At 44.1% G+C, this 24,922-nt stretch overlaps 1 protein-coding gene across 7 annotated transcripts in view; it reads left to right on the top strand.

Annotated features, from left to right (window-relative positions):
* EML1 (EMAP like 1) overlaps positions 1–24,662 on the top strand; it is a 145,169-nt gene extending 120,507 nt beyond the window's left edge. For all 7 annotated transcript variants that reach the window (XM_081191830.1, XM_081191827.1, XM_081191826.1 and 4 more), the window contains 13 exons: positions 388–483; positions 791–925; positions 2,223–2,322; positions 3,531–3,685; positions 5,537–5,662; positions 6,159–6,290; positions 13,379–13,446; positions 16,126–16,214; positions 17,980–18,077; positions 19,291–19,378; positions 19,572–19,667; positions 19,988–20,118; positions 22,395–24,662. In XM_081191830.1, coding sequence (XP_081047956.1) covers positions 388–483; positions 791–925; positions 2,223–2,322; positions 3,531–3,685; positions 5,537–5,662; positions 6,159–6,290; positions 13,379–13,446; positions 16,126–16,214; positions 17,980–18,077; positions 19,291–19,378; positions 19,572–19,667; positions 19,988–20,118; positions 22,395–22,520 — 1,440 coding nt within the window. In that variant the 3' untranslated portion in view covers positions 22,521–24,662. The remainder of the gene's footprint in view (positions 1–387; positions 484–790; positions 926–2,222; positions 2,323–3,530; positions 3,686–5,536; positions 5,663–6,158; positions 6,291–13,378; positions 13,447–16,125; positions 16,215–17,979; positions 18,078–19,290; positions 19,379–19,571; positions 19,668–19,987; positions 20,119–22,394) is intronic.
* The last annotated feature ends 260 nt before the right edge of the window (positions 24,663–24,922 follow it).

Below are 24,922 nucleotides of genomic sequence, written 5' to 3'. Positions count from 1 at the left end.
CTCCCATCAGATGTCAAAGAGATAACCAATTGCATGACTTTCTGAAGACATCTGAAGGCAGCCCTGTATTAATAAGTTTTTAATGCTTGATGTTTTGTTGTGTTTTTATGTTGGAAGCCATCCAGAGTAGCTGGGGCAACCCGGTCCGATGGGTTGGTTATAAATTTATTATTTATTCATTTATTTATTTATTATTGTATTTTTGCTAAACAATTTTTTGTATATTTCCCTCAAACCTGCCAATAACACATCTTCTGTGTGGATGATGCTGTTTTGGTTTTGTAAGGACTGGCTTGTAGAGAACTGCCTTTCCAATTAGACTTTGTGATGATATTAAATCGCTTTTTGGTGCATTCCTCCAGTGAGATATTTCATGTTTTATTTCAGAATGGAGGGAGTAACCTTTGTTCAGTGGATGACTCCAACGACCATGTGCTTTCAGTGTGGGACTGGCAGAGAGAAGAAAAGCTAGCAGATGTCAAGGTATTTTGCAATGAGATTGCTTTTATGCTACTTGAGACCCACCCGGTTGCTCCCTCGCTCCTACCCCATTGGTGCCATATTCAGTGTATAACATCTTGTAAGCATTGCTGCTAGCCTCCGGTGTGATCCAGCAGCCTCCCCTTATGTTCTTATTTGACCTATATCTATACAGATTAATGTATTGCAAGGCATTTAACATCCTTCCGAAGCATATGAACTTACTATTGGTGCTCTTAATGTTGTCTGTGGGCATTTTGACATGTCTGGTTTTTTTGCAAATGTTGAAATAATTTTTCCCTCCTTCTAGTGCTCTAACGAAGCCGTATTTGCCGCTGATTTTCACCCTACAGACACTAATATAATAGTTACTTGTGGGAAATCGCATCTTTATTTTTGGACGCTTGAAGGCAGTTCTCTCATTAAAAAGCAAGGCTTATTTGAGGTAACAAGTGCTTATGTTCATGGGGGTTGCATACGGAAGTTACATAGAAGAAGTCTATAGCCAAAGAATGGGCTGGCTGGTTCAAATCAATGTATGAACTTCACCCGTCTTTCTCTCAGTGTTGTTTGCTTGGTCTTGTTGTCCTTCTAGTGTCACCAGGTCACAGTGCTGAAGGAGAAGCTGCCCATGGCAGGATTCATCCAACAGGGTCTAGACCAGCGTTTCCCAAACTTGGGTCTCCAGCTGTTTTTGGACTACAGTTCCCATCATCCCTGACCACTGGTCCTGCTAGCTCAGGATGATGGGAGTTGTAGCCCAAAAACAGCTTGAGAATCAAATATGAGTTGTTGCTCTCCGTTCTTGGGTAAAAGCGCCACGTTACCTACTATTGCAAACATGACTCTGATTCATCACACTTGCTCTTCCTTCTTCTAGTCAAAACTTGTATATCTTTCCAGCATCTTAGAATATTGGCTGTGATGGTATCTTTATAGTGCACAACCCAAGATCTCCATAGAGCCAGTTCCACAGGTCCAGTGATATTTTGTGGCCTGTGTTTCTCAAACAGCTGCAGACTGCTACTATTGCTGTATTGCAAACTACGGTATTTTTCCATCTATAAGATGCCCCCTATTTTGGGGGACTCATATTTAAGAAAATGGGGAGAGATGTATCCATGTATAAGATGCTCTCCTAATTTTTGGCATTATTTTTTAGGGGGGAAACCTAGTCTTACACATGGAAAAATATGGTATTTGTCAAACTGAGAGTTCAAAAGCCACGTGATTTTTTAAAGCGTTCAAAGGGAAGTGCTGAAGATCCACTGGCCATTTGCATGACTTCGGGTCTACCTATAGCTGACTGTTGAGTCCAGGCCAAGCATGTGGAATGTGATCCCCCCCCCCCCCCGTATTTTTAGGGACACAATCTGGAATGTCACTACTTTAAAATAACAACAAAACCTTACATTCCACAACCAGGTATTTTAAATGCAGTTTTGATTTAAAGGGATTTCTTCAGAAAGGAAGATAGCTTTGAATGCATTATTCAACAGGTGTATTATGGCATGGATAAGGCATATGTGCAATGTATTCTATTTAATACATGTCAAGAATTTGTAAACATATGTTGATAAAATCTGTAAAACTTGCAATCTCTTGTTACTTATTTCTCTCGATTTTTACCTTGTGGTAAGCATACGGTTTTGAAATTATCTAAATTAAATAAATAAAAATATATTGTAAATATGTTATTCCCCTGTGATTATTATAAATATACCAAATCTCTTACCGTACAGAAACAAGAAAAACCAAAATTTGTTTTGTGTGTGACGTTTTCTGAAAACGGTGATACGATTACTGGAGACTCAAGTGGAAATATCTTAGTATGGGGAAAAGGTAAGAAGAGTAAGCTTATAAAACAGTAAATTACTACATATGACATAGATTTAACAGTTATTTCTTCTAGATTTAAGCAAGTGCTTATTTAATTTTTCATGGAAAGAAACTGAAATAGAATTTATTCAGAATCAGTGGGGGGGGGGTATATTATGTGAGGACTATTGCCCCTGCAAAAAAATATGCTACTTCTTAGTAATAGAAGGTTCGAGTAGAGCAAAAATTGTTTCCCTTTCTAAGGGAGGGGAGGAAGCATTGCCCTGACTCGGAAGCCATCTTGTGAAGTGGTTCTGGCTACGTGGCCTAATAATTACATCATGCTGGCTATGGGATTCCTGATTAGCTGGGATTATGTTGTCAGCCTTTTGATGGTGATTGGCAAAAATGGCGTTAAAATACCTGCCAAGAGGGGGGTAGCGAACGGGCATGAAGAAAACAAGATGTGCAAGGAGCATTTCAGTCCCCCGGAAGCAGAAAATAATCACCTGCAAAACATTTGACATGGTCCTAAATTGATAGCAGACATCTTGCATGTTTCAGTCTTAAACATGGTTTAACAAATTAAACAGCTAATTAAGTTCTACGAATACATTTAAGAAATAAGCTCCAAGGCTAACTGCAGCCACAAATATCTTCTGGCCAACTTAAACCTGTTGGTTTAGACGAAAGGTATCTTTCAGTATCCACAATATTACTTATTTACTTACGTTTCTGTGGTTTATATACGGCTGTTTGCACAAGCCCCCAGGTTGGTTTACAACCAAGTAAGAAAATGTGTATTCAAATACATAAAGTATATCAAATATTGTTGTCGTTTAGTCGTGTCCGACTCTTCGTGACCCCATGGACCAGAGCACGCCAGGCATTCCTGTCTTCCACTACCTCCCACAGTTTGGTCAGACTCATGTTTGTAGCTTCGAGAACTGTAATATTTTAATATAAAATATTACAGTTCTTAAAATGCATAGCATAACAACTTTAAATAGCAGCTAATCCAATTATCTAATCAGGTCTTTCCTCCTCCAAACACCCTCTGAAAAAGGTGTGTCTTAAGCAGCTGCCTTAAACTACAGGGCTGAGACCAGATGAACTTCAGTAGGGAGGGAGTTTCATATGTGACAAAACAGGCTTGCCGTAATAAATAAATAACTGAATCGCCAAATAAGATATACTGCTTGGTTAATAACTTGTTTTCTTCCCATATCTAGGTACCAACAGAATAAGCTCTGCAGTTCAAGGAGCCCACGAAGGTGGCATTTTTGCACTTTGTATGTTGCGAGACGGAACGCTTGTGTCTGGAGGTGGAAAAGACAGAAAGCTAATATCTTGGAACGGGAATTACCAAAAACTTCACAAAACAGAGGTGATGTCATCAATCCTTTAAAAGCGACATCTTAGCATTTCCTGTTTGAAAAGAGAATTATTTTGTAGCTCGAATCCTGAAAAAGCTTTCCCCCACCCCATCGACTTCTAAAAGACATCACTGTTTCTTGTGGCTAATGCCTATGTCCTCAGACTAAGAATATGATATAATATCAGAAGGGTCATACAATGCATAGATTTTGAATACCTAGATACAGATCCCAGACATTTGCCCAGCACACGTCTCTACCTTGAAATACATTACATTGCTTGAATCATGAGAGGGAAAGGAAACAAGCAAACCCTTCAATGCAACCTCTCCTTCTTGTTCACCTCACCAAGTTGATACCTTTATTTTTCTCTGCCTGCCTTCACTAAACAGCCCTGGACTGTAACTGGCCTCACGTACTTCCAGTACTTGGTACTTGGAGTAGAAAGAAAAATAGAGCTCCGAACTATTCCCCCCCCCCAAATACCCAATTACGCTTTTACTTAATAGTTTTGTAGAGCAAGAAATTAAACAGGTTTTGAGCAAATGGTTTTAAGTTACTCATAAGAGCAAATTGAAAATCCAGATAGAGGAAAAAGCTCACCCAACCTATTCTGGACTGTTTCCTTAAATCAGCCGATATTTATCAGTTTGCACCCTTCCTGGTCATCTCCTGGTTTCTTCCTTCCATAGTTCCCATCTGTGCTTTCTTTTTAGTATTCCAGCTCTCTTATAGCATTTAAGCCCCCTTTCTCTCCTTTGCAGCTCTTCAAGTGTCTGACTCCACAACCTTCTGTCTACCCCATTTTCTAGCTTATCTTACATACAAGCTAGGCTATGTACACTCTCACCATTTTCATCAAAGATTCATAGGAACATGTATTATACTGAGCCCAGGCTATTGGTCCATCTGGCTCATTGTCAGCACTTACCGACAGCAAATCTGCAGGGTTCCAGCCCTGTCTGGAGATTCTGGGGATTGAACCTTAGGACCTCCTGTATGCAACCCTGATGCTCTACCGTGGAGCTACAGCCATTCCCTGATTGCATCCAGCGTGCTCCAAACACTGGTTAGGGGAAGCAGTGTACACGCAACATCCTCCACCATCCATGCCTATCCTGTTGTTTCTTACAGAATGCTGTGGCTTCCCCAGCTTCGATCCAAATTGAGAAAAGGGGCAACCAGTCGAGTTTTACGCTCATAATGTGCCAGTCTGCATTGTTTCAGCCATGGGTCTCGCAACAGAGAACAAGATGTAAAAAAAAAATTAGTAATGACAGCAAAGCAGAATATTGGCCTGGAGGGTGGGTAGCTCAGTTGGTAGAGCACAAGACTCTTAATCTCAGGGTCATAAGATCAAGCCCCATGTCAGGCAAAAGAATCAAGCCTTGCAGGGGGTTGGACTAGATGACCCTCATGGTCCCTTCCAACTCTATGATTCTGTGAAGAGGAACAAGGAGCAGGAAGTGATGGCAAGCCCGCTGCTGAGCAACTCAAGTGTTCAGATAGATTACTGAATAAAAATGAAAACCACTACTTTTGTGCAACACGAACACAAGACACGTCCCTTAAGTGTCTCATTGGAGGAGGGAAATGGCCGTTACACAACAACAAATCGTGCAAAGAAAACAATAGATACCTTTTGTAGAATTGTAAAACTGGAAGGTACCCCGAGGGTTATCCCTTGTGATGCAGGAATCTCAGCTAATGTATCCATGGCAGATGGCCATCCAACCTCTGCTTAAAAACCTCCAACGAGAGTCCACCACCTTCTGAGGAAAGCACTGTAGAAAATGTACACTTGAGGGGGGAAACTACATGCCAGCTTGATTAACCAATATGCTTTTGAATTTCGAAAATAGATTCCAGAGCAATTTGGGCCAATAAGAACAATAGCAGAAGGGAAAGGTGACATTGTGTTAATCGGCACCACTCGGAATTTTGTTCTACAAGGTTCCCTCTCAGGAGACTTTTCTCCCATTACCCAGGTAAGTACTTCTTTGAGCCCATTCCTTCTTCTTCTTAAGACCAAAGTTTTTAAAAGACAAAATCATAGTGTTCATTTTTTAAAAATCTGAATTATAAGAGGTTCCTTGATCTCTACTCCGGAGGAGCTGAGAGCTTACTGAATGTGTAATTGCTGCTGTCACATGATGTACGAAAGGGGAGGTGGACAGGACGCTGTCCCTCAAAACTTACGAACTCAGTTTGGGTAGTAGAGAAGGAAAGGGGAGAGGAGAAGGGCAGTGGAGCAAATATCAATAAGCGAAGTTACATCCGCATAGGTTTCATTTCAGTTGCGGGTGAAAATATAAGAGTTAAGCTAAGCTATTAATGAAAAAGAGGAACCAGAAGTGGGATTTGAAGGAAGAGGGAGAAGGATTCTATATGTCCCGTCCCTCCCATTATTACCAATAAAGTATTAGAGAAACTCACAGTGTTCTGTTGTTCATGTTCTGATGAAACATTGCTGTATTTATTAAGGGTCATACTGATGAGCTTTGGGGACTAACAGCCCATCCTTCGAAACCTCAGTTCTTCACTTGTGGGCAAGACAAACACATTACACTCTGGGATGCAATCAGTCACCGTCCGATCTGGAACAAAATTATAGAGGTATGATATCCGTTTTTCATAACCCCACTGCCACCACCTTTAACAACCACAGTGGCAGTATTCAGACATCAAGGTAAACTGTCGCTAACGGTTTACTGTGCACAAGCTGATCGCGCGCACCCCCTTCACTTCTTCTGTTTTGCTAGTACTGGAGAGCAATGTCTCAATTCCTGGTTTAGTTTAACCTCTGAAGCAGGGGCCGTGCATGCTTTAGCTTAGATGTAACAGGAAGTCAGAGCTTGAGGGAGAAACAAACCATTAAAAGTGTCTTGGCATGGCAAGGATACAGTTTTGCCTACAAAACCTACAAATAGGGATTTATACTCGTCCTTGAATGAGTAAAGGTAAAGGGACCCCTGACCATTAGGTCCAGTCGTGACCGACTCTGGGGTTGCGGCGCTCATCTTGCTTTATTGGCCAAGGGAGCCGGCGTACAGCTTCCAGGTCATGTGGCCAGCATGACTAAGCCGCTTCTGGCGAACCAGAGCAGCGCACGGAAATGTCGTTTACCTTCCCGCTGGAGCGGTACCTATTTATCTATTTGGACTGTGACGTGCTTTTGAACTGCTAGGTTGGCAGGAGCTGGGACTGAGCAATGGGAGTTCACCCCGTTGCGGGGATTCGAACCGCCGACCTTCTGATAAGCAAGTCCTAGGCTCTGTGGTTTAACCCATACTGATTGACAAAAACTAAATAATACTCTGATCTAAACTTGTAGAAAAGGTACTCTGATATTAAGGTGCTTTGGGAGAAGTGGAAATGGAATTACTGTTTCGGTATTGTTTAGGCTTGTCAGTTCCCATTTAAGAACTTACATCTTGCTTTTTGAACTTATTCTTCAGAATGCAGATTTATATTGCTTTTATACCAAGTTAATAGGCCTGACTTCCCCCAAGGAATCCTGAGAATGGTAGCTTGCTGATAATTTTCTATCACAAGCCTCTACTGCACCTTCTCACAGCTGGCTTAGCAAAGGGAATCTGTAGCTGAGCTGCCCCCTCAGCAATGTCGCTCGGTGTCAGAAAGACTGGAACGAGGTGGCTCATTTGTTTCCCCCAGCAATAATGGCTTCTGCCCCTGTCTGCTTGCGTAGTCTACTTGACCGCTTGGAGCAATAGCCAAACGCAGTTCAAGCAAATATCACGTTACTGGCAGTGAGTCTGATGACACGGATGAGTTTTTATTTCAAGAATGGTATGCTTCAACTTGAGAGACTCTTAACATTTGAAATCCCATCCAGTGCAGCACTGTACAGGCATTCCTCCAAGCTGGATATACCTGCTGAGCCTTGGTCGTTTCTGAAGTTACATTTCAGCCCGCTAATGGTACATTTCAGTTTGGCAAATCTCAGTTTATGCTGGTGAGGGTGACCTTCCATAGTCTATGAGGAATCAACTGCTTTTGCAGATGAGAAATTATCTCATTAACCAAATTATGGTTTGGTGCCTGGATGATAATAAATAGGTCTGCTCCAAAACTGATCTGTCTTGCATTGGGACAAAGGTGGGAATAATATTTCTGTTGTGAAATAATGGTGGTTGTTAGGTATGGTATTGTATCTCATGCTCACTGAACAAGCTCATTCCTCACTGGGCTGTTTTGAGGGTGGGGGATGCCCCTGAAGTTTGTTTGTTTTCCTCCTGAACATATTTTGCACTTCTGTAAACCTTGGGGTTCCTGTGCATCTGCTGATCATATATACTGTAAATACAGTGGTGCCCCGCAAGACGAAAAACCCGCTAGACGAAAGGGTTTTCCGTTTTTGAGCTGCTTTGCAAGACGATTTTCCCTATGTGCTTGCTTTGCAAGACGAAAACGTCTTGCAAGTGTTCGGATTTTTTTCCGCTTCCCCCCCCCCTATTAGCTAAGCCGCTAATAGCCTTTTAGCCGCTAATCCGCTAATCCTTTAATAGCCGCTAAGCCTTTAATAGCCACTAAGCCGCTAATAGCGCTAAGCCGCTAATAGGGTTGCTTCGCAAGACGAAAAAACCGCTAGACGAAGAGACTCGCGGAATGGATTAATTTCGTCTTGCGAGGCACCACTGTATTAAGTGGGCATGTTTTGGAGATAACCCTGCACATAAACACTGTCAGTACACTGATGGAACAACAATATACAGTGGTACCCCGCAAGACGAATGCCTCGTAAGACGGAAAACCCGCAAGACGAAAGGGTTTTCTGTTTCGGAGGCGCTTCGCAAGACGAATTTCCCTATGGGCTTGCTTCGCAAGACGAAAGCCCATAGGGAAATCTCCGGGGACCTGTTTTAAATTGCTGGCGGTCGGGAGCAAAGACTTTCGCCCACAGCCGGCCTTCAGAAGAGGTCCTGGACCTCTTCTGAAGGCCGGCGGGGGGCAAAAGTCTTTGCTCCCCCCCGCCTGCCTTCCCGGGACAGTGGAGACTTCTCCGCTGCCCCGGGCGATCTTAAAATGCTGGCGGGCGGGAGCGAAGCGTTCGCTGCCGACCCCCAGCATTTTAAAATCTCCCCGGGACATCAGAGAAGTCCCGCCCCGCTCGGGATGGCGGCGCAGAGCTGTCTGCCGTGCCGGGATCAGCGCGGGCTCTGCACGGCCATCGGGAGCCGGGGGCAAAGCCCGCCCCGCTCCAGATGGCCGCGCAAAGCTGCCTGCAGTCCAGGGACTGCAGGCGGATCTGCGCCACCATCCCGAGCGGGGCGCTAAGTCCCGCCCCGCTCGGGATGGCGGCGCAGAGCTGTCTGCCCTGCCGGGACTGCAGGCACATCTGCGCCACCATCCCGAGCGGGGCGCTAAGTCCCGCCCCGCTCTGGATGCCGGCGCAGAGCTGTCTGCCATCCGGGGACTGCAGGCACATCTGCACCGCCATCCCGAGCGGGGCGCTAAGTCCCGCCCCGCTCTGGATGCCGGCGCAGAGCTGTCTGCCGTCCGGGGACTGCAGGCACATCTGTGCCGCCATCCCGAGCGGGGCGCTAAGTCCCGCCCCGCTCGGGATGGCGGCGCAGAGCTGTCTGCCGTCCCGGGTTCAGCGCAGCTCTGCGCGGCCATCGGGAGCCGGGGGCGAAGCCCGCCCCGCTCCAGATGGCCGCGCAAAGCTGCCTGCGGGGACTGCAAGCAGATCTGCGCCACCATCCCGAGTGGGGCGCTAAGTCCCGCCCCGCTCGGGATGGCGGCGGAGAGCTGTCTGCCCTGCCGGGACTGCAGGCACATCTGCGCCGCCATCCCAAGTGGGGCGCTAAGTCCCGCCCCGCTCTGGATGCCAGCGCAGAGCTGTCTGCCGTCCCGGGACTGCAGGCAGATGTGTGCCGCCATCCCGAGCGGGGCGCTAAGTCCTGCCCCGCTCTGGATGCCGGCGCAGAGCTGTCTGCCGTCCCGGGACTGCCATCCCGAGCGGGGCAGGAGCCTCCATAGGCGCGCGTCACCTCTCCAGCTGGGAGAGGGCGCGCGGGGCTAAAGCAGCCCCCTGCGACCCTCTCCCGGTTGGAGAGGTGACGCGCGCCTATGGCAGGAGCCTCCATAGGCGCGGGTCACCTCTCCAGCTGGGAGAGCGCGCGGGGGGGGGGCTAAAGCAGCCCCCTGCGACCCTCCCCCGGCTGGAGAGGTGACGCGCGCCTATGGCAGTTGCCTCCATAGGCGCGTGTCACCTCTCCAGCCGGGGGAGGGTCGCAGGGGGCTGCTTTAGCCCCCCCGCGCGCTCTCCCAGCTGGAGAGGTGACGCGCGCCTATGGAGGCTCCTGCCATAGGCGCGTGTCACCTCTCCAGCCGGGGGAGGGTCGCAGGGGGCTGCTTTAGCCCCCCGCGCGCTCTCCCAGCTGGAGAGGTGACGCGCGCCTATGGAGACTCCTGCCATAGGCGCACGTCACCTCTCCAGCCGGGAGAGGGTCGCAGGGGGCTGCTTCTCTGCTCCCGCCCGCCAGCATTTTAAAATCGCCCCGGGACAGCAGGGGCTTTTAAAATGCTGGAGGTCGGCAGCAAAGCCCTCCTGTCCCCGGAGCTTGCGGGGCGGGAGGTGGGAAGAAGGGCTTTTCTTCCCACCACCAGCCTTCAGAACAGCTTTCTGAAGGCTGGGGGTGGGAAGAAAAGCCCTTGTTCCCCCCCCCCTCAGCCTTCAGAAGAGGTCGGGGGACAGACTGTCCCCGGACCTGGTCTGAAGGCGGTTTCCCTAGGAACGCATTAATTGATTTTCAATGCATTCCTATGGGAAACCGTGCATCGCAAGACGAAAAACTCGCAAGAAGAAAAAACTTGCGGAACGAATTAATTTCGTCTTGCGAGGCACCACTGTAATATAACAGAATAAAAGCTCCCAACTCTCAAAGTGTTGGGGGGCAGAGCCATGGACATCGCAAGGATTCTTGTTTGGGGATGAAGGACTTTGTTGGGGGGGGCAGGACTTTTGTTTTGGGAGCAGGACCAACGTGTTTGGTCAGTTAGTTAAGTATTTCTATTGTTTTACTTGATCGGGGGAGCAGCTGGCCCCCCTTGACTACGCCCATGAGCAGAGCTGGTGACCGTGTTCCTAGTGCGTCTGACAAGAGGGCAGTTGAAGTCACTGGGTTTAAACAGGCTTACTCTGTCACAGATTGCGGCCGTACATTTTCAAAGTGGAAAAATGCACTTCTCTTGTAGTGAATGGACATAAAACAAACAGAAAGAGATTAATATTTATTAACTCCTATTTCCCATTCCTCTTGATTATCACTTGTACCTCTCAGGTTGAGTTCACCTCTTACTCTATAAGAATAAATGTGCATCGACCGCTTTGTGAGCATGGTGCTGATGAAGGCAAATACTGTGGTACCTCAGGTTACATACGCTTCACATTACATACGCTTCAGGTTACAGACTCCGCTAACCCAGAAATAGTGCTTCAGGTTAAGAACTTTGCTTCAGGATGAGAACAGAAATCGTGCTCCGGGGGCACGGCGGCAGCGGGAGGCCCCATTAGCTAAAGTGGTGCTTCGGGTTAAGAACAGTTTCAGGTTAAGAACAGACCTCCGGAACAAATTAAGTACTTAACCCCGAGGTACCACTGTACTTACCTTTTGCTCTGAGCAGCAGAAGCCAATTTTGTGTGGCGGTCGGCCTGTTGTTTGTTAGGCATCACTTCACCTGAACATGAAAACTAGCACCTTCAGGAGATACTGAGGTAGATTCCCATGTTCTCTCCCAAGCACCACTAGGGGTTCCCAAGGCCTGCAGAGGTGGCTTTCTCTTAGAGCCCTCCTAAGTATATTTCTGAAGCCCAGGCACCTCCACTGCAGTCTGCTTCCCAAGTCAGTCACTTTTAAAAAGAAGGAAGTGTTTCTTTTCTTAAATGGCAGATTTCCTGAAAGATGTTCTCCTTTTTGAAAACAGTTCTACTACTATTACTATTACTATCACCAGTAATGACCATAATATTCTGGTCGCTTTATGCAAAAGTCTCTTAAGTGAATTAACAAAAGCAAAGCAATGAAATCAATTAAAATACACTACACTTTGCTGACAATTAGATCTCGCTCCTGCCTCTAACCTTCACCCAGGGCAGGTTACAACAACGAAAACAGTGCAATTTAAAACAAACTAAAGCCATCCAACTATTAGCCAAGGGCTCTTCATCCCAATGTATTACATATTGTGAATATTTCATATACACAGGCAGAGAGCCTTCTCGGTAGTGGCGCCCTCCCTGTGGAACGCCCTCCCTTCAGATATCAAGGAGATAAAGAATTACACAACTTTTAATAATAAACAAACAAACAAACAAACAAATAAAATTTATTTATATGCTGCCCTCCCCAGCCGAAGCTGGGCTCAGGGCGGCTAACAACAATAAAATAGTACAGCATTCTAAAAACATTTCATTATAAAAAATAATTAAAATCAAATTGATGGCAACCATTAAGCTAAAGTTCTGTGAAGATTGCCAAAGGAGGGAGTCAGGCTGTGCCCTGACCAAAGGCCTGGTGGAACAGCTCTCTTGCAGGCCCTGCGGAAAGATGTCAAGTCCCGCAGAGCCCTAGTCTCTTGTGACAGAGCGTTCCACCAGATTGGAGCCAAAAAAGCCCTGGCTCTAGTTGAGGCCAGCCTAACCTCTCTGTGGCCTGGGACCTTCAGGATGTTTTTATTTGAAGACCGTAAGTTCTTCTGTGGGGCATACCAGGAGAGGCGGTCCCATAGGTACGAGGGTCCCAAGCTGTATAGGGCTTTAAAGGTTAAAACCAGCACCTTAAACCTGATCCTGTACTCCACTGGGAGTCAGTGCAGCTGGTATAGCACTGGGTGAATGTGATCTCGCAGCGAAGACCCCGTAAGGGGTCTTTTAGAAGACAACAACAACAACAACAACAACAATTTATTTCTTAATGTGTTTTTATTCATTTGGGCGATTTTTCTAGCGCTTAATATCTAAAAATATCTCTGAGTGGTGTACAGAAAACTAAAACAGCAACAGCAAAATAGTACAAAAATGCAAGTTGGAAATAAATAAATATGGCTAAATTCCTTCTTCTGACACATTTCCCCACTCAACATCTCTCAGTCTCCTGGCTCTCACCCTCAGGCTGCCCACAGCTGTGTCCCACCAGCTGCATTGCACACACCCAGTTTCAGGCTACAGCAGGTTGGGAATTTTGTGAATTTACCAGGGGCTCCCAAATTGGACTCTCCTCCACTCTCAGTTCTTTCTCTGGCCTCTGCACAGGTCTCCTCTTCCAGCTGCTTTGATATATATATCATGGATGCCACATCTGCGTATTTCTTTATATATCTAAAATATATTACATAATTCATTTCTGAGTGTGTATTAAACACATACATTGTACAATAATAATATTTCTTTACACCATCATATTTCGGTTTTAAAAAATACGTTAGGTTTTTGTTCAGATTCCCCATCCCAGAGGCAAAACAGCCTTTGGCATTTGACTTGGTAACAGCTCAGCTTCTGCATATAGCAAGGGCACAGACCATGCCTGCTGTTTTATAAGTCCCACTCCTTTCAAAGAGGACTCACAGGTGAAGTGCCTAGTACAGTGAGCTCTTTGAAACTTAACCATTCCAATATGCATTATTGTTACAGATTGCTATAACTGTTGCTGTAAATATGCAATTTCTTTGAAACTTCGTAGGATCCAGCACAGTCTTCTGGTTTCCATCCTTCAGGGTCCGTGGTTGCAGTAGGAACCCTAACTGGAAGGTAAGAATAAGAAGAGCAGGGGCACTTGCTTTGGGGGTAGTCCGCAGTCGTAAACCCTGGATACGTATTCATATAACCCCTCGTGCAGGCGTGCAGTGAAACTTTTCAAAGTGGAACAGTGAGAGCCAGATGCGCCAGCTTGCGAGCCAGATGGGACAGTGTCGCATGTGTGAACACCATGCCTCTCTTGCTAAACCAGGCAAAAGCTTCCTGGGCTTTGGGAAGGAGGTGCCAGGCTTTAATATTTTAATAATCTAATTTACCGGGAACATTTAGGGGACTAGCTTATTTCCCCTAATCCACTGACTGCACACCACTGCCCTCATGGGGACAGCCTTCATAATTTTTCATCAAAAAAGTTCTCCTCTTCCTAATGTCCATCCACTACTTGAAATGTTTTATTTCCTGGTGAAATATGCAAAGGATGGCGCAGAATGACTCAGAAACTGAGTTCCCATCGTCAAAGTCCACTTCCTGTCTGCCCCGTCTCCCTGGCGTCTTTCTTTCCAAAGGACCACATAAAACCAGTGATGTGGGTTTTCTGGGAAGTTTTCCCATACAAATTACCATAATTTGAAGAGGGTACTTTGCATAAGACATTTGCGATGCTTTGGAGGGTAATCTAGTATAGCATGCTTTTGCTACATGTTTTTAGCAAGCAAGGCTAAAGCTGCCAGCTTCCCTAATATTGCATTTGGAAATTGACATACGTTCATTATATGAAGCACTGGAGACTTTTCCGCCCCATAGGGTCTTAGTACAAGGTGCAAAGTGTTTTGCATTTGTAAAAGGCAAATATTCCACACCAGCAAAATATTTCCCATGTGTCAGATGTTGTTAATCCTGACTGTCTCAAAGCAGTAATGAGCTACAGTTTAATAACATTTGATAATATATTTCGATTCTATAATGATGAAAATGCTTCTCGTTTATCTTCTGCTTTATATTTGTCACAAATAAAGCCATCTTGCCTTTCGTTGTTCAGTTTCTGGTCCCCACACAAAGTTACTGTTCGGAAATGGAGAATGGTTTCGTGAGGGCAGTGGGCTAAGGGGTGGCATGATCAAGGTTTATAAAAGATGCACATGGTTTGCAGAAAGACAAGTTTTTCTCGCTTCTCATAATACTTAGAACTTGAGTTCGTTCAGTAAAATGTATCCACAATGGATTCAGGACAGGTATGGTGCCTGCTTATCCCATCATCCCTATCTCTACCCACTCTAGCCTTCCTGCATAATTAATAATAATAATAATTATTATTATTATTATTATTTATACCCCGCCCATCTGGCTGGGCTTCCCCAGCCACTCTGGGTGGCTTCCAACCAAATATTAAACTATAGTAATACATCAAACATTAAAAGCTTCCCTAAACAGGGCTGCCTTCAGATGTCTTCTAAAAGTTTGGTAGTTGTTGTTCTCTTTGACATCTGGTTGGAGGGCGTTCCACAGGGCGGGTGTCACTACCGAGAAGGCCCTCTGCCTGGTTCCTTGTAACTTGGCTTCTCGCACCCACCCACCTCACCCACACACGAAAACAAAGATCACCACAGCCAATCACAAGCAAGCAATCACACCCTAGGCCAACCCCAACCTCTCTCACCACCAAAGGAACACAAGTGAACAACACAAGTGAACAACACAAGCAACGCTGACACCAAACTCTACATACATTAAACATAATAGAAACACCGCCACCCGACCCCACCCCTATCCATCCTCCCTCTCTCCACCCCCCCTCTCTTTTTTCTTTTTTCTTTTCTTCTCCCCCTAATGCCTCAACAAATGAAACGGATTTGTAAAAATGTTACATGGGAAAAAAATACGAGGCACTACACTTCTGTAAAACAAGAAAATCCTGAATAAAATATATATCTAAAGAGCAAAAAAAAAACAAAAAAAACTTGGCTTCTCGCAGTGAGGGAACCGCCAGAAGGCCCTCGGTGCTGGACCTCAGTGTCCGGGCAGAACGACGGGGGTGGAGACGCTCCTTCAGATATACTGGACCCGAGGCCATTTAGGGCTTTAAAGGTCAGCACCAACACTTTGAATTGTGCTCGGAAACGTACTGGGAGCCAATGTAGGTCTTTCAAGACCGGTTTTATGTGGTCTCGGTGGCCGCCCCCATTCACCAGTCTAGCTGCCGCATCCTGGATTAGTTGTAGTTTCCGGGTCACCTTCAAAGGTAGCCCCACGTAGAGCGCATTGCAGTAATCCAAGCGGGAGATAACCAGAGCATGCACCACTCTGGCGAGACAGTCTGTGGGCAGGTAGGGTCTCAGCTTGCGTACCAGGTGGAGCTGGAAAACAGCTGCCCTGGGCACAGAATTGACCTGCACCTCCATGGACAGCTGTGAGTCCAAAATGACTCCCAGGCTGCACACCTGGTCCTTCAGGGGCACAGTTACCCCATTCAGGACCAGGGAGTCCTCCACACCCGCCCACATTGAGGGGAAAGTACTGAAAGGGGCTTCTGCTGTTCAGCTGAACACGCTTAGATGCCTCTCTTTTATTGGAAACTCTGTGAATTAGATCAGAATCAGAGACGGACCCTTTGTCTTATCCAGCAGCGTTGTTGCTATGTTTCTTTGTACTGGGATCCCTGACTGCCCCACTTCACCCCCTTGCCAGTTCTATCTTATACGGCTTGTTGACTTTTCCTTCCACTGTTTTCAACAGGTGGTTTGTGTTTGACACCGAAACAAAAGATTTGGTCACCGTACATACAGACGGAAATGAACAGCTCTCCACAATGCGTTACTCGCCAGGTTTGGCATTCTTTGTTCAGCTGTTTGAACAAAATAAGGGGGGGCACTGAATACTGTATAAAAAAGTGTTTGTCAATCCCTAAATATCACAGTCTTATATTTTATGCTTTTGCTGTCAGCGTATTTAATCACTGGAGATAAAAAGGTGCATAGCTTAATGATGGATTCATTTTTAAATTTTCTCTTTCTTGAATAGAAAAATTGATGCCTACTTTGGAACAGCTCAAGTGACCTGTGGTTCCCTTAATTTGCCAATTTACAGGAGCAGTTTTTAATATGGCAAAGGCGCCGTGAGCTGACCTTTTCAGTCAGCTCGCTTAATTTTAGTGTGGTGCCAGGATGCAGCTCATGCATTGTGTTTAAGAATACATTTGAAAAGCATGTGAATCGTGTGCCGTGTCACAGTGTCGGTATACAGAAAGAGGAATTTGTTTAAGGCTTTAGGGAAAAGTATTCCATCTTGTTCTATATACCATGTTATTGTCACCAAAAGTATAAATTTATATTCTGCCTAATCGCCCTGACAGGATCCTTAACACAAAATATGAACTAAAACTCCCATGTGTAAAACAGATCAAAACCCCAATTAAATTAATTTCATGGCTAATATTAGCAAAATAATAATAATAATAATAATAATAATAATAATAATAATAATAATAATAAAATGGCGGCATAGAACAAATTAATAATATATTTAATGGTGGTGTTTTTTTAAAAAAAATTTGATCCACCTTGGAATTTTCTATGAAAGGCAGTATTAAAACACATTAATTAATTAATACATCAGTCACCTCAGCCCACTATTTGAAAGGCTTCCTGAAACAGCTTATGTGGAGAATCCCACAACACAGATTCCGCCACTTAAGAGGCCTGCTTTTTATAGATACTGGTATAAAGGCCAGGCTGTGGCACCTGAAACAGGGCTTTCTCAAATTCTTTATTTTAAGCCCATGTGGAGAGGTACATAGGTGAAAGAGCAGCCTTGCCACTATCCTGGTCCATGTATTCTCTCTCCCCCCCCCCAAATATCCTATAAAATTCATGTAAATACAACAATTTCAAATGTTCCTTAAAATGCTTGGTTGGGACCAGAAAGAGGACATTTCTGTGGCTGGGCCTAGGCTCTGAAATTCCCTCCCAAGAGTGATATGTCACTCCTCTTTAAAGATCTTCTAGGAGCTAGTGGAAACCTTATTTTAAGATAGCTTTCGGCTTGTAGATATGTGTCTTACAATACTGGTTTTAACCAACCTCACCCAATCTGGTAGCCCAAAATATCCAGAGGCCACAACTCCCATCCAACACAGCCAGTATGAGGCGATAGGAGCTGTAGTCCAAACTTCTTCACTTACTACTAATAACTTATGATGCCGCTAATGCTGTATTGTTGATTTTCTGATGCTGTACATAGTAATTTAAATATTTTGGTAGCTGATGTTTTAGATTATTAATCTTTGGTTATTAGACTTTTGTGAGGAAATGTAGGGTGCGGATGTTTTCAGTTGGGGATAGGAAACGTGGTCCTTCAGAGGTTGTTGGATTCCAGCTTGCAATTCTGCAGCTGGAAGTTCAGAGCAGTAGCATTAAATATAGCAACATCTCTAGGTCCACAGGTTCTCCATCCCTGTTTTGAATAAATAAACAAAGGAAGTAGTTTTGCATTTAATCTTATTACTGAAATTCCAGTCCAAGGGGCGTTGCTTCTTCCTAATCAGTGTGATTTCAGCCTTATGATAAAATATGTATTATCTTTGTTTTGCAGATGGCAATTTCTTGGCAATAGGTTCTCATGACAATTGCATTTATATATACAGTGTTAATGACAATGGGAGGAAATACAGTAGAATTGGCAAATGCTCAGTAAGTGATCACATAATTGTTTAAAAATCATCTCCAGCCTTTCCCTTTGTTTTTTTTTGTTTTTTTGTAAAGTTGTTTAACATTCTCTTCGTGATTTAATTTAATATCCCTAAAGGTTCGGAAATGGCAACAACCCTTTCAAAACATTTATAAAATAACTTTAACAATATTCTGTAGAAACACTGCTCATTCTCCAATGCTAAATATTTATGCAAGCATAATTATTTCCAAAACTTGCACAATATATTCTTGTGGAAGACTATTGCGTGAGAAGTTTGGAAATATTGAAGACATCTTTTTATTTTTTTTAAAAAAACAAAACAACAACAAAAATACACCATCTGGAAATGAATTTTGCCCTCCACCCAAAAGGATCAAGGTGCGAGAGAGTTGAGGAACACAGCATGGAAAAATTCTATCAAGGACCACACATTGGTCTGGATAGGAAACAGCAAAATACCTACAAAAGCCTAAGGCTGAAAAAAGGAGTGTATGCAGCTCACATGCCATTCACACAGATAGAAAAATCAGTTCTGGATGACCTGCTTGCAACATAAAACTCCTGTCTGGAAGCATCCTTCGTTCTTTTATCTGCAAGAGACTAGCCCACAGCTATCTCTCTGAGAGATATGAACTGGTCTCAATTCCGTTCCAGTAAAATCACTAGCAACTGAGGTTGAACCTTTGACGCTTACCTAAGGAGGCTTTCTTATTCAATATACCTGGTTTACAGTCAAGATGGCTACAAGGTGGATCTATATAACAGGCAAATAAAACCTTTCTTTGACACTGATAGAGGGTCTAGAAGCTCCCAGTTCCCCTGACAAATCCACCAGTGGAAGGATAGTTTGTTAGGGTTGTAAAGATGTATCTAAATACTGATGCCTATTACCTTTTTGTGCTTTGATCTGTAGCCCAGACGGCATTTGAGCCGCTACATCCTCCCCTCTGGTTATATTCCATGTGAACTGAACTTTGGGAGGCATGTGCCACTATTTTCTCCCAGCCCAAAGAGCACCTGGAACGTTGGACTGGAGCCTATGGTTCCAATATGGTGACCTGGGTTGCTACCAAACACAGGTCACCCACTGCTTTGAATGTAAACAAAGCTTCAGTGTGCTTTTCCATGCAGCTTTTTATATGTGCTCCAGTGTAATTCTATTAGGGGACATTATGTTGCTGGAATTAATATAATGCATCTCTCTCTCTGCAGGGTCATTCCAGCTTCATTACTCACTTGGACTGGTCTGTTAATTCTCAGTACCTTGTGTCTAATTCAGGGGACTATGAAATCCTATACTGTGAGTAACAAATAGTATTCTGCCCTTGGTTCAGGGTTCATGCTTGGCTGCTAATGGATTCCTAATATGAATCACAAACCACTGCAGAGCAGACATTTGTTTTTGTCTCTTAAGTTTCTTTACTGTACAAGTTAATAATCAATGTCACCCCCCCTCTCTCTTTCTTTCTTGTGCTCCTCCCCTTATTTTATAGGGGTTCCGTCAGCTTGTAAACAAGTAGTAAGTGTTGAGACCACTAGAGATATAGAATGGGTTACTTACACCTGTACTTTAGGATTCCATGTTTTTGGTAAGTAAATAATAATAATAATAATAATAATAATAATAATAATAATAATAATGTTATTGTTTGTACCATGCCCATCTGACTGGGTTCCCCCAGCCACTCTGGGCGACTTCCAGCAAAATATTAAAAAATAATTAAATGTCAGACATTAAAAACTTCCCGATACAGAGCTGCCTTCAGATGTTTTCTAAAAGTTGTGTAATTCTTTATCTCCCTGGCATCTGATGGGAGGGCATTCCACAGGGAGGGGGCCACTGCCGAAAAGGCCGTCTGCCTGGTTCATCCCAAACATTTCAGTAAAGAAGTTCTTACTCTGGTTTCAGGTGTGTGGCCAGAAGGTTCAGATGGCACAGATATCAATGCTGTCTGCCGCTCGCAGGGGAGGAAACTGTTATCGACCGGTGATGACTTTGGCAAAGTACACCTCTTCTCTTATCCATGTTCACAGTTTAGGGTAAGGTCCCAGCCACGTTATCCTTGCAGTTGTAAAAAGGATTATTTTGTAAATAGCCATCAATTAAAGGGATTAATTGTTGTAATTTGTCTTTCTTGATGTTATTGCTGCTAACCATTTTATTGGAGATTTGAGGGGAAAGTTAATCTATAATAAAACATATAATTATCATAATTAAAACTTTCATGCACGTTAACGTGAAGTTTATTGACAAATTGCTTCTGATATACTGTATTTTTCCGTGTATTGGATGCCCCCATGTACAGGACGCCTCCTATTTTTGGGTACCCCAAATTAGGAAAATGGGGGAAATTGCCCTGACTTGCTGAAATTTGGGGCGGGGGGAGGATTGCCCAGAGGCTAGCAGCCCCACGCATCTAACAGGCCACCTATCAGCTGTTCCCTCGCCGGCAATCGCTGACCTTGGGGGGGCAGAGTTGAACTTTTTTGGGGGGGAAGAGTGTGTTAGGATATTTCCGTTCCACCTTAAAAGGGAGCAGGCTTTGTGCGTCACAGAGTCTGTGCATGTCCTGTTCACAGGATGTTTATGTTTCTATTGCTTTCGTTTTCTCTCTCTGTCGGAGACACTGACGCAGACAGTCATGTCTTTCTTTGTTCTGATCAACGCTGAATAAAGCTTGTAAATAATGCTCTCCTGATGCAACTTTTGGCTGTGCATTATCTGCTGATAAAGATTGTGCATGAGCTCTGGAATGAGGCAAAATATTTCAGGAAACTCATGTCACTAATCGCTCATACTGCGTGACTACGGGAGATCGATGGATCGTCCGGCAGCCGGCTTGGGGGCCATGATGGACTTTATCTCCCTGGCAGTATCCCAACAGAGTGGTGAAGCTTTTTCCTCAATTACTCTTAGCACTTCTCGCCTTTCCCACAAAGCCTCCCTACAGTATTCTGCTTGCCTCCTCCCACTCTGCCCGCCCTACAGCTGGGAGGGAGGCTGTCGGCAGTCCGTTTTTGCTGTGCGGTGTCTTCGCACGGCTCCATTTGTGCGCGTGCGGCGCGACGTTACACAGGAGGAGCGCGGCGATTGACGTAATATCCCCCCTCTGCGCCTTTAACATCAGCGAAACATCACACCTTGCACTCCTCCTGTGTAACGTTGCACCACCGCACACAAATGGAGCTGCCACGCAGAAAAAACAGACCATACATGCAGCCTCCCCCAAGCAGCCTCTGCCTGTAGGGCGGGCAGAGTGGGAGGAGGCAAGCAGACCGAGAATGCCCCACAGGGCATTGCTAGAGCAAGTTCCGTATTTATTTATATATTTAATTGCTATATTCCTTGGATAAGACGACCCACGTTTTTAGACCTAAAAAATGGGGTTAATAATAATAATAATAATAATAATAATAATAATAATAATAATAATTTATTATTTATACCCCACCCATCTGGCTTGAGTCTCCCAGCCACTCTAGGTGGCTCCCAATCAAATGTTAAAAACAGTACAGCATTAAATATTAAAAACTTCCCTAAACAGGGCTGCCTTCAGATGTCTTTTAAAGATAGGATAACTGCTTCTTTCCTTCACATCTGAAGGGAGGGTGTTCCACAGGGCAGGCACCACTACCAAGAAGGCCCTCTGTCTGGTTCCCTGTAACCTCACTTCTCGCAATGAGGGAACCGCCAGAAGGCCTCGGCGCTAGATCTCAGTGTCCGGGCTGAACAATGGAGGTGGAGACGCTCCTTCAGGTATACAGGTCTGAGGCCGTTTAGGGCTTTAAAGGTCAGCACCAACACTTTGAATTGTGCTCGGAGACGTACTGGGAGCCAATGCAGATCTCTCTGGGAGCCAATGCAGAAGACACCCTCGTCTTATATATGGAAAATACGGTACATGCCCCCCCCAACCCACCAAACCAATAAGACATTATCGCTTCAGTTGCTCTTCAAAATCATGCTCTAGTGCACTCCGCTTGCACATTGCATGTGCCTGCTGCAAACAGCTGGATAAAATCTGTGAGCACCTTGTCAAAAACAGCACGGATTGCTGCCTGTACCGCCTCCCAGTTAGACCACACAAAATGAGTGTTGTCCAAAGTGTCTTTGTTGGGAAGTGCAGTTAACAAACACAGGACAAATAGCTTTCTTTTTCTCCCCCCCCCCCAAATATCGTGGTTTGATCGATTGAAGCAATGTGACATTACTTCTTTGTCACCTGGCATACAGCTATTGGTTACCGTAACTTGTTGTGTTGTCATTGTTTACACTTCCATTGCTAATGGCCCTCTCTTTTCACAATGTCTTCCAGGCTCCAAGTCATGTGTATGGTGGACACAGTAGTCATGTAACCAACGTCGATTTTCTATATGAAGATACTCATCTCATTTCCACAGGTGGAAAAGATACCAGTATTATGCAGTGGCGAGTCATTTAGAGTAAACCTTCTACGAGCATACATGTGTAACCAAGGACTGGCTGTGAACCTAAGTTCTGTACACACTGTATATGTAAGAGTTAACAAATGGTTGCCGTCTAGCCTAGTCACTGTGATTTTTAAGTTTCAAATCCTTACAAACCTCAGGAAAGCTAAGTTCTTGGCTGGCTGCCGTACTTATTTCAGTAATTCATAAAGTATCACTTAAAAAGAAAAAACAGCAACAGCAGCAACACATTGTTACTGCTCTTTTTGTTGTACAACATATGAAGCTGTACAAGTCTAAAATGAAGTATTGACTTGGATGCTTATGCAATATATATGAACAGGACTTTTCTATTAAATAGTCACAAAAAAGCTTATTGTAATATTACATATATGTGCTTCACAGTTTCATTATTTATACTTTGTGCTGTCTAGCTGCGTAGTTAGAATATCTATAGTCGGAAAACTGATGGCATTCCCATAGATGGCAGCAGCAAAGAATTTGTATGGAAAGCTTAACCCAAGCTCAACAAAACAGAGTGAACAAGCCACTCAGTATGGCTGTTCCGTGGTAGTCATTTTAATGGGACTTGCGTAAGTTTGTCATAAGAAATGAAACAGATGTTTCACTCAGCAGTCCTTTCTGGGTTTTCTGGCTCCCATAGTAAAGAACTTGTTTGAATAATGTGAATGTTGGAATAGTCATTAACTTGCAATTTTTCCTGGCATAGCAAAATATTAAAAGTTCAAAGATACAATCTAGCAAAAGCTGGTTAAGACTTGACTTCCATAGAAAAACTGGAATGGGGTTTACTTGTAATCGACTTGAGTCTTAACTGGTTTCAGTGGAATAAGCATTTGCTAGATTGTACCAATATTTTCTCTCTCTCTTTGAAATAAAGCAATTTTAACTTGAATATCTCAGCAGGGATTACAGCTTCAGGTAATCTGTTTTCAAGGTGGAAGCTTTTCTCACATATATCTTCACAATTCCTTATTGAAAAATAACGAACCAATATGGCCACATCTCCATTATTCAGTTGGCAGAGTGAACCCTAATCTGTATATTGATCAGCATGTATGCAACTACCTTATACACGTGTAAAAAAATAAACAAATTAGCAATTCATAAGAAATAGTAAAGCATTCTAAGCTTTACTTGCCTGTTGCTTATGGATATTGTATATTCGTATTTTAAGGTCAAGTAGACAAAAATATAAAGGGATCCTTTGAAGCATACCACTAACCTGCAGAGGAGAGATGGGGAAGTAAACACAAATAACTGCTAAGAAGACCAGCTGGACTGCACAAGCAACCCAAGTCTTGTCTTGGGGCTGCAGTGTTTTTAGGACTATCAACAAAGTAATGTGCAGGTCATGACATGTGTGCCCCAGGAGCCTTTGCAGTGTGGCAGAGGGTGCCTGACTTCAGATCATGTGCTGGTCATAAGAGTTGGATCTGCAATGGAGGGTGTGACCACAGCATCCCTGAGAGATGCCTGTCCACCTTTTGCTTGGATACTTCCAGCGAAGCAGAGGCCACCCACCTCCTGAGGCCATAGTTCCACCCTTGAGCAACTCCTGCTGTTAGGAAATTTCTCCTAACGATCAGCCAAAACCTGCTTTCCCGCAATTTCCACCCGTCAGTTCTAGTCCTTTCCTCTGGCGAAGCAGAGAGCATCTTCCGATGCAGCCATTTGGGACAGCAAAACGTGGGGGGATGTCCAACACCGCAGTGCATAAGTTCCACCGTATTCCCCCCCCCCGCCCCGTGTGTTTTGCATGGACCAATATTTATAGTATGAAATAAGATTGTGTTTTGCAATGAAGTAAGAGAGGAGGTGGCATAAAATAGTTAAGAAGGCCTTATTCGTTTTGATTGTGACACAGACTGAAAAATTATTGTTTACATTGGGGAATGTATCTAAAGACTTTAAACGAGCAGCGTTGTTGTAAGCAGGCTCTGTAAAGCTCAATAGGAAAGTTTTCTTTTTCTTACAAAGGATAGGAACATGTGAATTAATTGAGCTCTGAAGCACGGGTTGTTGAGAGTTATTTCGATGAAGATTTAATAAGTTTTTGAAGCTTTTTTAATTACATCTTCAACCTGCTACACTGAAAGTGCAGGACACCAATAAACATCATGTATCAAGAAAAATTGTTCTGATTCGTTTATATCGCACGACTCAGCGTGGATTAAATTCTGCATTGAAGCTGTGATATGCCGCAGCAACAGCAAGAACAACATTTCCTTTGTGTTTTCAATTACAAATTGGGATAAAATTTTCTGAAAATATCGATGTCAGATTTACCAACATGGATTATATTTTCAAATTCCTGTTCAATCCTTGATTTTGACAAGAAGCAAGTTTTTTGGGTTTTTTGGGATGATTTTTATTTGGTTTTACAAATCTGTTC

Source organism: Podarcis bocagei (assembly GCF_964188305.1).
Source record: "Podarcis bocagei genome assembly, chromosome: 1".
Taxonomy (NCBI): Eukaryota; Metazoa; Chordata; class Lepidosauria; order Squamata; family Lacertidae; genus Podarcis; species Podarcis bocagei.
Note: the sequence above shows the minus strand (reverse complement) of the source record. Positions and strands in the feature narration are given on the sequence as shown.